General features: G+C 44.9%; 1 protein-coding gene across 1 annotated transcript in view; it reads right to left on the bottom strand.

The window, feature by feature from the left end:
* PTPRJ (protein tyrosine phosphatase, receptor type, J) overlaps positions 1 to 13,830 on the bottom strand; it is a 72,372-nt gene that overhangs the window by 46,855 nt on the left and 11,687 nt on the right. The window contains exons 6-10 of the mRNA XM_012645107.1: positions 12,827 to 13,096; positions 9,883 to 10,140; positions 5,948 to 6,205; positions 4,818 to 5,096; positions 2,622 to 2,912 (exon numbers count right to left, since the gene is read on the bottom strand). Of these exons, the coding sequence (XP_012500561.1) occupies positions 2,622 to 2,912; positions 4,818 to 5,096; positions 5,948 to 6,205; positions 9,883 to 10,140; positions 12,827 to 13,096 (1,356 nt within the window). The remainder of the gene's footprint in view (positions 1 to 2,621; positions 2,913 to 4,817; positions 5,097 to 5,947; positions 6,206 to 9,882; positions 10,141 to 12,826; positions 13,097 to 13,830) is intronic.

The following is a 13,830-nucleotide window of genomic DNA, read 5'->3' as shown; positions in this document are numbered from 1 at the left end:
CCCGTTTTTGCTGGAGTTGGTCTAAAACATCACCTAGAGAAACCCAACAGGTCTTCTTTCTAGAAACCAGAAAAGCCCACACAGGAATGTCCCATGGGTGACCTTCATAAATATGTGAAGCCAGTCTCTGAATTAACACAAAAAGAAGAAAATGCTGAATTAAAGATGATCCTTCTCCGCATATACTCTCTCTACCTAAATTTGTCCCCCACATACAGTTTTGGTTGTTCTCATTACTATACTCAAGACTCAGGGACAACGAGAAAACTGAACTCCAAAAAAACCACGACATAATTCTCCACGCTTGCCCCGTCCAACATAGCAGCCATCAGCCACATGTAGCTGCTGAGTCCTTGAAACGTGACTGGTTTGAATTTAGAAGTGCTAGAAGTATACAATATGAACTAGATGTCAAAGACTTGGTACAAAAAAGAATGTAAAATATGTCTTAATACTTTAGATAAATTACATGTAGAAATAATATTTTTAACATACTGGGTTAAATGTTATTAATTTTAATTTCGGCAGTTCCTTTTTACTTTAAATATGGCTACTAGAAAATTTTAAATTACACATGAAGCTCACACTGTATTCCTAGGGGATGGCACTCCTCTAAACTACAAGTGTCAGCAACCTCTCAAGTAACTGACAGCAGTGACCGCTGGGAGGTGCTGTTCCCATGTCTGAAGGTCAACTGCGAGCACAGACGCCCACATTTCCTACCAGTTCTATGCCTTGTAGCTGGCCAGCGAGGGTCCCCAGCTCACCACCCAAGGCTGGCAGCAGCATGCTAGCTCACCCACCACCAGAACTGGAAATCCTCTCCCTCTCAGCTAGCCTCAATCCTGCACTCCAGGGGCCCTGGCAGCCTTACTCCCCATCCTGTCCCTCACCACAGCACATAAGCCACCAACAAATGTGGGCTAGAAGACTATCCCTCCAGGTCTCCCTGATCTACCCATCTCTCCAACGCTTAAACACTCTTAGAGAAAAGGCAACTCCGCTTTTATGTGACACATGTTAAATTTGTACATAAAAATGCATCTGAGGCCGGGTGTGGTGGCTCACGCCTGTAATCCTAGCACTTTGGGATGCCAAAGAGGGAGGATCACTTGAAGTCAGGAGTTCGAGACCAGCCTTAGCAAGAGCAAGACCCCGTCTCTACAAAAAATATAAAAATCAGCCAGGTGTGGTAGCGCATGCCTGTAGTCCCAGCTACTTGGGAGGCTGAGGCAGGAGGATCGCCTGAGCTCAGAAGTTTGAGGTTGCAGTGAGCTATGATTACACCACTGCACTCTAGCCAGGGCAACAGAACAAGACCCTGTCTCCAAAAAAAAAAGCATCTGAGGAAAGGAAGCTATGGATTAAAAAGTGAGAGACTCACTAGAGTAAATATGTGGTCATTACCCAACCATATCACGCATTGTTCAGCTTCGGAAACAACTCAATCTGATGAACTCCTGCACTCTATGCCAGGCACTGTGCTCAGCCCTGACGACACTGAATCAGACATGATTTCTGTTCTGCAGCTTATATACCCTCTCTCTCAGGGAGGGTGAGTAGCTTTTCTGAGATCACACAGCTGGTAAATGGAAGAACTTGGAATCAAACCCAGGTCTGCCTACCTACGTCTGAGTCTCTGTCCCCAAACCCCTCACCCACTTTCCAAGTCAGGTCCCTAAAGTAAAAGGGCCTTTTTTCTTACTATTACAACCACTAAGTCTTTAGAAACTGTCAGAAACATTGTGATGCCCTAAAGAAAACATATCCAGGAGTCAAAAAGCACAAAGAGAAATAGAACCGCACCAGGCTGATCTAAGACATAACTTTGGCGAAGACAGTGGGAGCGAAAGACAAATGAAATGAAACAAAGACATAAGAAGCAATTTTTCCAAGCACACACACACCACAAGAGAGGCCAAGGAAAGATTGACTACGTAGTGAGTGATGATGCCCTGTTTCCCAAAACAGCTCAGTAGCTTGTTAATATGAATTCCGGGGAAATGTGAGTCGTAACTGAATATCTGATAATAGTATAAAAAAGTCTTAAATTTTTGTAAGTGTAGTGCATAGTATTAACATGGCTATGTTTGAAAGAAAGAAAAAAGGAGTCCCTATCTTGAAGCAATACATACTGAAATATTTAGAAATAAAGTTATATAGTGATCAGGACTGGTTTCAAAGTATCCACAAAGGGAAAGGAGGAAAAGATACAAATGAAACAAACAGGCCAAGTGCTGACACGGGTTCCACTGGGTGAGGATGGGCACGTGGGTTTCATCACACTATTCTCTACTTTTGTGTATATTTGAACATTTCTATAAAAATGCTTTTTTTTAATGCAGTAAGGGAGCTCACTACTTAGAAGAAAATGTGGCAATTAGATATTCTGTAAAGAAAAGGAACCTTTTAGAATGTAAAAAAATGGGTCCCTCTTACTCTTGCTTTTTAGATCGGATTTCTATAGAACAGGAAACCAGTTCTACACAAGTAAAAGCAAGTATTTTCGAGGAAATAAAAAAAAAAAAAACAGATTTCTAGGCCACACTCTCAGACCCACCAGGTCTGCCTCTCTGGGGTGACCACGATGTTGACTGTCCACCCCCTGCCACAAAACCCACCTGTGATGCCAGTGATACAGGTGTTTTGGGCAGGAAATGCCATCTTTTCGCAGGACACAGTGGTGATGCTGATGTTGTACGAGGTAGAAAAATTCAAATATGTGACTTCCGTCCTGTACTCGGTGCCATTCTCGGAGGAGCAGCTCTCCAGGTGTGTCGTGTTGTCCCAGGCCCCGCTGCTGACCTGCAGCTTGAAGCCTGCATTGGCGCCAGGAGGGCAGGCCCATCTGAGAGCCAAGGCCGGCTCTCTGGGGACCACGTCACAATGGAAGGAGGCCACGGATGCGGGATCTGCAAAGCAAGCGCAGCGCAGCGTGAGATGCTCGAACCTTCGCCTTTGCAGACGCTGAAACGCGGGGAACAGCAGAACCCAGGCCCATCCGTGGTCGGGAGGCAGGTGAGTGGTGTGGTGGGACAGGCAGAGCCTGACCCTGAATCGGGCAATGCCAAACTGTGTGACCTCAGGTCAGTCACCCAGCAACTCACAGCCTCAGCTGCAGGACTGTTTGAGGATTAAATCAAACCACGGGTGTCAGTCATCAAGCAAGATGCCTGGATGAGCCCAGAGCTCCACGAGAGGCAGCTGTATCATATGTGAGTGGCAGCAACCGCCTCACTGGCACTGTCTCAGTTTGAGGCTCTCTTGGCAACCCTTCTGGAACAGCTAAGGTTCGCGCTGCCCCATTTTGCAGATGAATCGACTGATTACCTAATTTGTTGAAGATGACACGGTTGGTAAGTGGTGAAGCCACACCTGGATCCCAGGTTTTCTAAATCCAAGTTCAGGGCACTTTCTACACACATAACGTACTGAATAATCAATGGCAAATGGTATCAATTTCTTCATCTTTAAAATAGGGTATTATCTGTATTTATCTCGCTGAGGGCCAATGGAGTCTTATGGAGCGCTAACATCAAACTGATGAAATGGAAATTAATATGCTGGTGGAGAATATTATCATTAATTTAATGTCACAGAATTTTAGAGCAAGAAAAGCTCTAAAAAGAAACCTAATGCAACTCTTGCATTCTCCATCCAAGGCCTGGAAGGGTGCCCTGCCCGGTGCACCAACTGCTACAGCTCCTGTTCCACCCACCCCCAGTCATAAATGCACAGATAGATTCTTTTTCTTGCTGCAAATAATTGTAGCTAAGGTAAGCATCAGCAACGGAAGCTGCCCAAATACCAAAGATGAGAGCCTAGACTAGGGGGGATGGAGCCTCATTTAGCAGAGATGACCCAAAGCTGCAGGGATTTCTTCGGCCATCCCATGTGAAAGGTCAGAGGCCATCGAGGTTCCAGCTCCAACACTACCAGGGAGGCTGACCCGGTGAGACCCCTGCTTCCAAATCAGCCTGAGCACATCTGAACAGCCTGGTCTAAGAAAGGAAGATGTAGGGGAAAAGGCAGCAGGGAATGAGGTGGTACCCGAGTGCCAAACGACAAAGGTGCCATAGCCAGAACTGTGAGCAGAAGTGCCCACAACTGTCTGCAAAAGCTTCCCTGGGCTGCTCTCTGAAAGCGTCCTCTGTTAAACACGAGGCTCTTCCCTTTATCACACTTTTTGAATTGTGAGCTAGGTAGGGATCAAGGAGGCCGAAAAGACTGAGCATCATTTTAACAATATCCTTTCCTTCTCCTTCAGTGTAAAAGCCAAACCAAGAACTGCACAGCCGGACATCACTTGTGCCCTGGCCCAGCATTGCTCGGGCGGGCCTCACCTCCTACCCTGCATGCTCCTGCTCCCATGACTCCACTCCTACCACCCCAGGCTCTGGCTCTACCTCCAACACAGCAGGCAGACTCCTGCCCCAGGGCCTTTGCATTGGCTGCTCCTTTGCCTGTAATGCTCTCATGCCCTGATATCCACATGGCTGGCTCCTTACCTTCCTTGACATCTTTGCTCAATAGTCACCTTTTCATTGAGGCCTCTCCTGAGCACCCTAGATAAACATTTCATTTCCTCCTTCCAGAACAGAAGTTCCAAGAAGGCAGGGACTTGTCTGTCTGGCATATTGTAAGTGCTCAATAAATATCTGAAGGAATGATGAGGGCATCAAGACAGCACTAATAAGCTAATATAATGTCTCGGAGAACTCGATGTCTATCACTGCACCGCACATGAAACCTAACTACAGACTGTGGAGGTCAGCACCACCTGGGAAGGGGTCCAAGAGACACCTGGGACCACTCACCTGTACAGAATGACTCCCTCCCAGGCACCAGTGATTCAGTAACATCCCCCACTCGTGCAAAGATCTCCACATTGTAAGATGAGCCAGGTGTTAATTCAGCGACTGCAGCGTAAGTGACTCCAATGGCCGAGACTACTTGTGTGGCATTGCTGGAATTTCCAACTTGCTCAATGAGAAGGCGGTAGGAGTAGGTGGCAGAGGCTTCATCAGAGTTATTCCACCTTAAGGCTGCGGCTGTGGTGTTGGTGCTTATTTCAATGTTGGACACTTTGCTGGGCCCTTGATTTAAAAAAAAAAAAAAAATTTAAGTAGAAGTATGAATTAGCGAGTATTCCAGGACCATTTTATTGACTACATCCAAAAATACCCCAGCTCCTTTTGGAAAGAAGGAACAAGTTAATGTTTGCTGGCTCGAAAGATGGAAAACTTCCCAAAAAGACATTGAGAAAATAATTATACAGGCTGGTCCGATGGTAGTGGGTTATCAGAACTTACTAACATTAGTGTCACTGAAGTTGGTATTCAACCCCCCACTGCCAAATTTAACTGGCTTTAAAAAAGAGAAAAAAGAAAAAATAATTATACAGATTAAATCTCAATAGATATAAAGTTTTTTAGGCTTCTTTTAATATTCAATTTTATTGGAAATATATATTAATATTTTAAGATATAATTTCTAATCTGCTTTTTAAATCTGACAGGTAAATGGGAAAAACACACTAAAAATGTTATTATAAACTAACATCTCTATCATATATTTAGTTCAAATAGTAGCAAAACAGCCCCATCACTATTGTAGGCAAAGCTCTCCATCCAACAATATCTTCTAATGCCAACATGACACAGAGTCTGTATGCCCCAGGAATGAATGGAACAGTTCTATTCTCCATTCCCACGGAACCACTTCCTGCTTCTAAAGACAATTTCAAGTTCACGTAGCTTCAACACCACTGTCCCGTGAGGACAGCAGCACCGTTGCTGAGGCCGATGTTTTCAACTTCAGCACTTTCAGCTTCAGGTTCAACCTGGAGCCCAGAAACACACTGGCCCCTACCCCATCTCTACCCAGTGCCTCCTCCGAGAGAACGTCAGGGAGACCCTCCCCTAAGAGGGCGTCCTAAAGGACTTACGTGTGTACTGCGCAATGGAGCTGGCATCCCCCAAGACATGGTCCACCTCAGGAGAGATTGTGATGTTGTATAATGTGCCCGGGATCAGGCCCTGGAGAGTGAGCGCTTTGTGAGACGTGTTCGTGCGGTTAGAGCCGTGCTCGGACCGTAGCACTACGTGGTAGACGTACTCAGAAGCGCTGTCTGCGCTCTCCCACTCCAGCTGCATCTCGGTGGTGGAGACGTGGACGGCGCGGATGTCGAACACCGCACTGGGGGCTGGCCAGAGGAAATGAAGGCAAATGAAACCTGTTAGTGACCCCCATGACGTCCAGCTTCATCTCCAAGTGTCTGTCAAGAGAACTTGCTGTTTTGCCATCAAACTCTCAAATGCAATCAGAAAAGGAAAATTCCAAAATTGAGGTGAGAAATGCACACACTCGGTTCTTTTAGGAATTTTGGCTCTTCCATGACACAGATGAACCCCAGTTCATCTTAACCAGTTTCTCTGGTCTTTTGTCTTTGTCATAAAATTGACCCCCCTCAAGGGGTCGTCTGGAGCCAAAATCATGTTCAGTTTCTTGATCTGGGTGTGGGTAACCAGATGGGTTCAGTTTGTGAAAATACATCCAACTGTGCACTGAGGGTCTGTGCGGTTTGGGGTATGTATATTATATCTCAATAAAAAGGTTTTGTTTTTTAGATGACTCACTCAAAAGAAAACACCTTCCTGTGACATAGCCGGGCACACTGAAAAGGAAAACTGAAATGGAGAGCTGACATTTACCAAATTGTAGCACTTAAGGTCGGGTGAGGAAGGGAAGAAAACACACGTGCCCTCCACCCTCAAAACCGGGAGTCAGAAGTGGGGTCCCCACAGGAGCCTATCCTATCCTCTGGCCACCTCGCCGCTGCACCCTCAGCCACCTGTGCTGTAAGTGCTTGCATCCGGGCCCAGAAGTAACAACGGAAGCAGGGCCTCTTTTCTGCCGTTGCTTTCAAAACCCATCTTTCTTTACCTGGCAACCAAGGTCACCTCCAGGGAGAGGAGCTGGGTGGCTGGAGGACAAGAAAAGGAAACGCTTTCACTGTAAAACCCTTTGCATTTTAAAAGTACCATGTGTGTACACTCTACTCCACAATTAATTTAAATTTTTTTAAGTGGGTTCTCCTTAAAGGTAGGCAGCTTGAAGAGCCTTCTTCCCCAGCTGCAGATTCCTAACATCAAAAGGATTCCACAGACAAAAAAAAGACCATGAAAGGCAACCTTTGCCTATAAACATAAAAAAAACTAGAAATAACCTAAATATGCCATAAAAAAGGGAAGGGCTGTTGAAACTGTGATCTGGCTCCACGATGAAACATTCTGCATCCACTAAAAACATGAAGACCCTGCGAACTATGGGTGGAAGTTATGGTATATACAAAGGAAAAAAAAGTTCAAACACAAAATAAAGTTATTTGTATAATAATTATAATGATGCAAACAAAATCTATGACTGTGGACACAGAGAAAAGGAATTCAGTTGGGTTAGAAGAGTGAAATTATATTTGTTTCCCTTCCTTTTTATCGTGGTAAAATATACATGCCATAATATTTGCCATTTTAACCATTTGTCCGCATTCAATTCAGTGTCATTAAATACACTGGCAATGTCGTATAACCATCACCACTATCTATACCCAAAACATTTTCATCATCCTCAACATAAACTCTGTACCTATAAAACAATAATTTCCCATTCCCCCTCCCCCAGCCCCTGGTCGCCTCTATTCTACTTCTGTCCCCATGAATTTGCCTATTCTGGATGCCCATATAAGTGGAACATACAGTATTTGTCCTTCTGTGCCTGGTTATTTCACTTACATAATGTTTTCAAGATCCATTCATGTTGTAGCAAATATCAGAATTTCATTCCTTTTTATGGCTGAATAATATTCTACTGTATGGATATACCACATTTTATCTATCCATTTGTTTATTCATGGACACTTGGCTGTTTCCACCTTTTGGCTATTGTGAATAATGCTACTATGAACACTGGTGTACAAATAACTGTTCGAGACCCTGCTCCCAGGTCTTTTGGATATATACCTTGGGACTAGAATTGCTGGATCATACGGTATTTGTTTCCCTTTTCCAAAGATGCCTTTACTGCCATTAAATTGGTTATTTCCAAGAAGAATGACAGCTATTCAATAATAGAAGGTAACCCCCTGAGAGTCTAGGGCCCATTGAATGGAAGTCAAGAAGGGTTATAAGTAAGGCCCTAGACCCTGGCCCACCTGTGAACCTGGGCCAGTTACAAAAGCTCACAGAGCCCCCACTTCCCACTCTGTAAAACAGAGGTGACTGATTATAGTACCTACCATCAAGTTGTGTTAACATTTTTTAAATAGAGTATGAGAGCACCCAGCAATTTGTAGACCCCCCGATCTATTATATTATTAATATTATTATTACATTAAACTCTGGGCATTAGCAAGTCACACAACATCAAGGGTTCCCCACAGTGACGATCCTCTTATTAAACATTCTTAATAAGAAGGAAGAAACATCTGTTGATATCAAAATGCTATCTCTATAGTCCAATCTAAAATGTGCATTGAATTTCATCTGAGGGATACAGTTTAGCAGTTCCCTTATTTTGGAAACAGATCCTCTGAGTGACTATCAGTGCCTAACCCAACCAGCACAGCTGAAGAATCTCATAAAGAGAATCTCAAAAGCCCAACTGATTTCATGTCTGGCTTAAGGAATCTGTCTCATTTCTTTATTCTCTCCTTTGTATAAAGCATTTCAATTCTCTTACAATCAAAGATCAGGAAATGCTATGTCTTTCAACCTTTCCCAAAAAATGTTTTTCAAATTTTAAAAACAAAAATAATGAACATCAACTCCCTAGGAATTCTGAAAAGTGTCTCCTATTAGCCCAGAAATAATTCAATGATTTATTGAAACTATTTTATGAAATAATATGATGAAATGTATCATAATGAAAGATTGTAAATAGCCTACCTGCCCAACAATAGAGGAGTAGTTCATTTATAACACATCTAGAGCAGAGATTCTTAAACTCTTTAGTCTCAGAATCCCTTTAACTGCTTAAAAATTGTTAAAGCTCTCAGAGGATTTTTGTTTATGTAGGTTATAGCAATATCTATGTATTACAAATTTAAAATGAGGACATTTTAAAACATAAGAATACGCAACATGCATTTCATCAGCCGTGATGCTGTCTGTCATAGAGCCCCTTGAAAGAATCCAGGGGACACCCCAGAGATCCCTGGACCACACTTTGAGAATCACTGATCTAGCCTGGGGGTCAGCAAACATCTCTGTAATGGCCCGAGAATAAATATTTCAGGCTTTACGAGCCATACGTTCTCTTTTGCTACTACTCAATTCTAGCACAAAAGCAGCCATAGGCAGTGCATAAACAAATGGGCATGGTTGTGTTCCAATACAACTTTATGCACAAAAACAGGCAGTGGGCCAAATTTGGCTCATGGGCCATTACATCTGCCAACTCAGATTTAGACAATGGAATTCCAGGCAGGTGTCAAAATTACCCTATAGAAATATTTATATTGACAGGAAAGAATATTCATAATAAACTAGTATGTGGGAAAAAATCAGATTAAAAAAAACACACATTCAGGATAACCTCAATGCTTGTCAAAGAATATGTTATATGTATATACCTTAAAATTGTAAACTATCATATACCAAAAATTATCAGTCATTATCTCTGGTTGATGGTTTCCAGGTGATATATTTTCCTTTCGATTGCCTGTATTTTATATAATGAATATGCATTACAGTTAAGACATATTTTAAAGATTTTCCTTAGGTAATTAAAAGAAAAATAATATTTGGAAAACATGACGTTTATAAATTACACTGGTTTCCTTTAAGAAACATGATTGTTTGACACAAAAGCGTATTTGCCTACCAGTTCTGTTGTAAACTGTTTGAGATGCCCCTTCGGTCCCATTTGGTCCTTGTGGAAATATTTCAAAACGATATTTGGTTCCAGGGTACAAGCCATCAATGATAATACTTTGGTTGGTGGTTGTTTTCACCCAAGATGTTCCAGATCCATCCTGTGTGACATTTATCTTGAAGGACTGAGTGTCATTGCTGCTCCAAGCTAAGCCAATTTCCCTTGTGCCAACCATGGTCACTCGAAAGTCGGAAACTGGACCAGGGGCTGTGGGAAGAAAGTAAATGACTAGATTTAGAATCTATTTCTGCAGAAGATACAGATGATAAACCTCATAAAATACTTACATGGACATTAAATGTACACTTAGGACACCTGATCTCTCTTTTTCTCTCCTTTATATGATGACCTAAAATACAAACCCTGCAGAAACTGGTGTTTCTGGCCATGGAGGGAGCACTTGGCCACAGAGTGCAGAAACTGGGTGCTTAAGTTACACAAAGTCCTTCACAGGCAATGCGAGGAGGTGTGAGCCCCCACGGTCGAGGGCCCAGGCTCTGGAGGAGAACCTCGGCCGCTGTCAGTGGCTTTATCTTGAACGCATTACTGAGCCTCCAGAGCCTCTGTTCAGGGAGGTGCGGCAGAGGCTGCTCTCAACTCCCAAAATCCATTCCCCCTTTTTCCTTCATCACATACCCCAGGATTTTTAGCTGTGTACACGGCTGTCAGGAATAAAGAAAATACTTCTCAGCCTCCCTTGCAGCTAGATGTGACTAGAATGAGAGCAGAAGCACACGGGACTTCTAGGATGTATCCTAAAGGGTGGAGTGCGACCTGCTGCTCTTCCTCCCTCTTACAGTTGGAGCATGGATGTGATGGCTGGAGCTCAGGCTGCCTGGCTGAGAACCAACACTGAGGCAGTGGGGGCAGCTTCCTGATCCCAGCTCACAGCTGAAAACAGATGTTCCTGGATCCAGCAACCACAGCAGAGACTTGCTGATTTCTCACTCTGTTGTCTGTGACAGTGGTGGTGACTCTCCAGGGTGGTCAGTTCTGCAGCCTTAGTATGGGAGTCATTTCTGGGGGCCGAGCTTAAAGCCTGCTCCTCAGCTGTTACGGGCTGAATTGTGCCCAGCTCCCAAAATTCATTCTAAGAAGAGATGACGACACAGACACGCACAGACTGAGGGACAACCATGTGAAGACACAGGGAGAAGACAGCCATCTACGAACTAAGAGCAGAGGCTCAGAAGAAACAAAACCTGCTGTTACCTTGATCTCCAACTTCCAGCCTCCAGAACTGTGAGAAAATATATTAATATTTCTGTTGTTTTAGCTATCCAGTCTGTGGTACTCATAGCAGCTGTAGCAAACTAATGTACCAGCCCCTCCAATGACTCTATAAACCCTCAATTTTTAGGATAAACCCCTTTTGGCTTAAAATAGCTCACAGTTTCTGTTTCTTGCAATTTCCTTTTTTTTTTTCTTGGAGACAGAGTCTTACTCTGCCGCCCCAGGTAGAGTGCAATGATGTCTTGATAGTTCACTGCAACCTCCAACCCCTGGGCTCAAGCAATCCTCCTGCCCCAGCCCCCTGAGCAGCTGGAACTATAGGCGTACGCCACCACACCTGGCTAATTTTTCTATTTTTAGTAGAGACAGCGTCTCGCTCTTGCTCAGGCTGGTCTCAAACTCCTGAGCTCAAGCTATCCTCCCGCCTCGGCCTCCCAGAGTGCTGGGATTACAGGCGTGAGCCACCGCGCCTGGCCTATTTCTTACAACCGAACCCTGGCTAATACTTTACCGTCCCCGTCCTGCCTAGCATTGGGCTTCTGTTATAGGTGAGAGAAATAAAGTCATCTTATTTAAGCCACTCATATTTGGGGGGTTGGAGGGTTGTTATAGTTGAATCTAATACTAAGTAATAGAAATACTAAACAGGAAGGAAAGTAAAAGGTGAAGAAATGAAAACAGACTTCATTTTCCCCAAAAAGCCGGTCCAAAAGACATCTGTAAGAGTGCTCAAGGTGTGCTTCTTTGGAAGGAAGAGACATTCGAGTAAAGCATTCTCATGGGATGAGCCTGGGTCCAGAGCCAGGTACCCTGGGTTTAATTCCCTGCTCTGCCACGTACCAGCTGTGTGGCCTTGGGCAAACTGTTCAGCCGTGCTGGCTCCAGTGTTCTCATCTGTAAAAGGGGGACCCCATTACCTACCATGGAGGACACTGTCATACCTGTAAAGCTCCTGGCACTGCGCAAAATGCATTGCTCGTGTCAGTGCTGTTGATGGGTAGTAAAATCAATGTTATACTACTAACTACTTGTACACCATCACTGTCTTACTTTACATTATCATTCTTCTTTGGAACAGAAAGCTTTTTATTTGCTGTCAAATGTTTTATCTTTTAGACGCATTTAAGCAAACAAAGGATGAGACACATAGCTGTGCCAGTGTGTCATTATAATGTCAGCGTCCAAGGGCCAAAGAGACATGAATATCCAGGTTCTTTCTGTCTCCCTGTGTCAATTCCCTCTATGTCTCTGCCACACTAGAAGGGTCATGACAAGCACAGGCCAGCATCAAGACAGACCAGAGGTTTACTCTCGCCTCTGTCACTTACCAGGTGTGACACCTGCCTACATCACCTCTCTCGGCCTTGGCTTCCCCATCCACAAAATGAGGCCGATGCCAACCACGTCACAGGGTTGTCGTGAGCATTCAAGGAGACAGTGCATGGAAAGCACGTCACACGCACGAAGCTCAGCGTGTGTTTAGGGCCAACCAAGGATCACCATCGTTACGTCACACACCTTGAAGGGGGTAAGAGCCCCTGGGGGCCACACACCGAGCTGGGCATTCCCAGAGGGCAGGATCAGAGCTTCTCTGTCCTGTATCTGGCCTGGCGCATAGTAGCCAACAAGGAAGGTAAGCTAGAAGAACACATGAACTCACAGGTATACACTTGGAGGAAGCCCGGTGTGCCCTCCGCGTCGCCTAAGACAGCACGCACGGTGACGTTGTAGAGGGTACTCGGGCTGAGTCCAGAGATGACAGCATGGGTCTCACTGACGGTCTCATTGAGACAGAAGGACTTGTTTTCCCCAGCCACGCGTATCTCATAGGTATAGACGGAGGATGACTCGTCATCACTGATTTTCCAGGTCAGGGTCATGCTTGTGGCACTGATGTTCACAACCGTGACGTCAAAAACCCCACTAGCATCTGTGAGGACACAAGAGGAGTTAAAAAGAACCAGAACGGCCATGCCAGAGACAGAAAGAGAGGCTGTCACCAGGGCATGTCATCGAGGCTGAGAAACACTCTCAGGGATTGTTCCTTCCTGCTCTACACCACCTGACCACGCCAGGGAAGCGTGTGAGCCCCAGCCAAAGTCAGGCATCGCTGGCTGGTGAAGACACAACCTGGCCTACTGCACTGCATGGTTATTCTTCGTCCTTTTTTGTGAGTTGACTTCAGAGATACGATGGACTCATAATCAAATAATAATGTGGACTCTGCGTGCCTTGCTCTAGGTGCTAGGGTGACCCAGAAAAGTCCTCAAGCATAAATCCATCCCAGAATGAACACTATACATCTGCAGTCCCCAACTCCCAGCTTCGGAGCGGTACCAGTCCGTGGCCTGTTAGGGACGAGGCCAGAGAGCCCCACCGCCTCCTCCCCGTGGACCCCCAATCCGTGAGTAGCGGGTAAGCGTATTTACAGTCACTCCCCATCACTCTCATGACTGCCTGGGCTCCGCTGCCCTCCCTGCTCTGCCATGGAAAAATTGTCTTCCATGAAACCGGTCCCTGGTGCCAAAAAGGTCAGGGACCACTGCTATACATGATCGGTTAAAATTGCAGACTTCACCATGAAGCAGGCCGGGGTTCCAAGCCTAGCTCTGCTTTAACAGCCAGCTGGGCCGTAGGAAACCCACTCAGTTTCCTCACCTACAA

This window comes from Propithecus coquereli, unplaced genomic scaffold, assembly GCF_000956105.1.
Source record: "Propithecus coquereli isolate 6110/MARCELLA unplaced genomic scaffold, Pcoq_1.0 Scaffold227, whole genome shotgun sequence".
NCBI classification, from domain to species: Eukaryota; Metazoa; Chordata; class Mammalia; order Primates; family Indriidae; genus Propithecus; species Propithecus coquereli.
The sequence above is the reverse complement of the archived record's forward strand: the minus strand, read 5'-3'. Positions and strand labels throughout refer to the sequence as shown.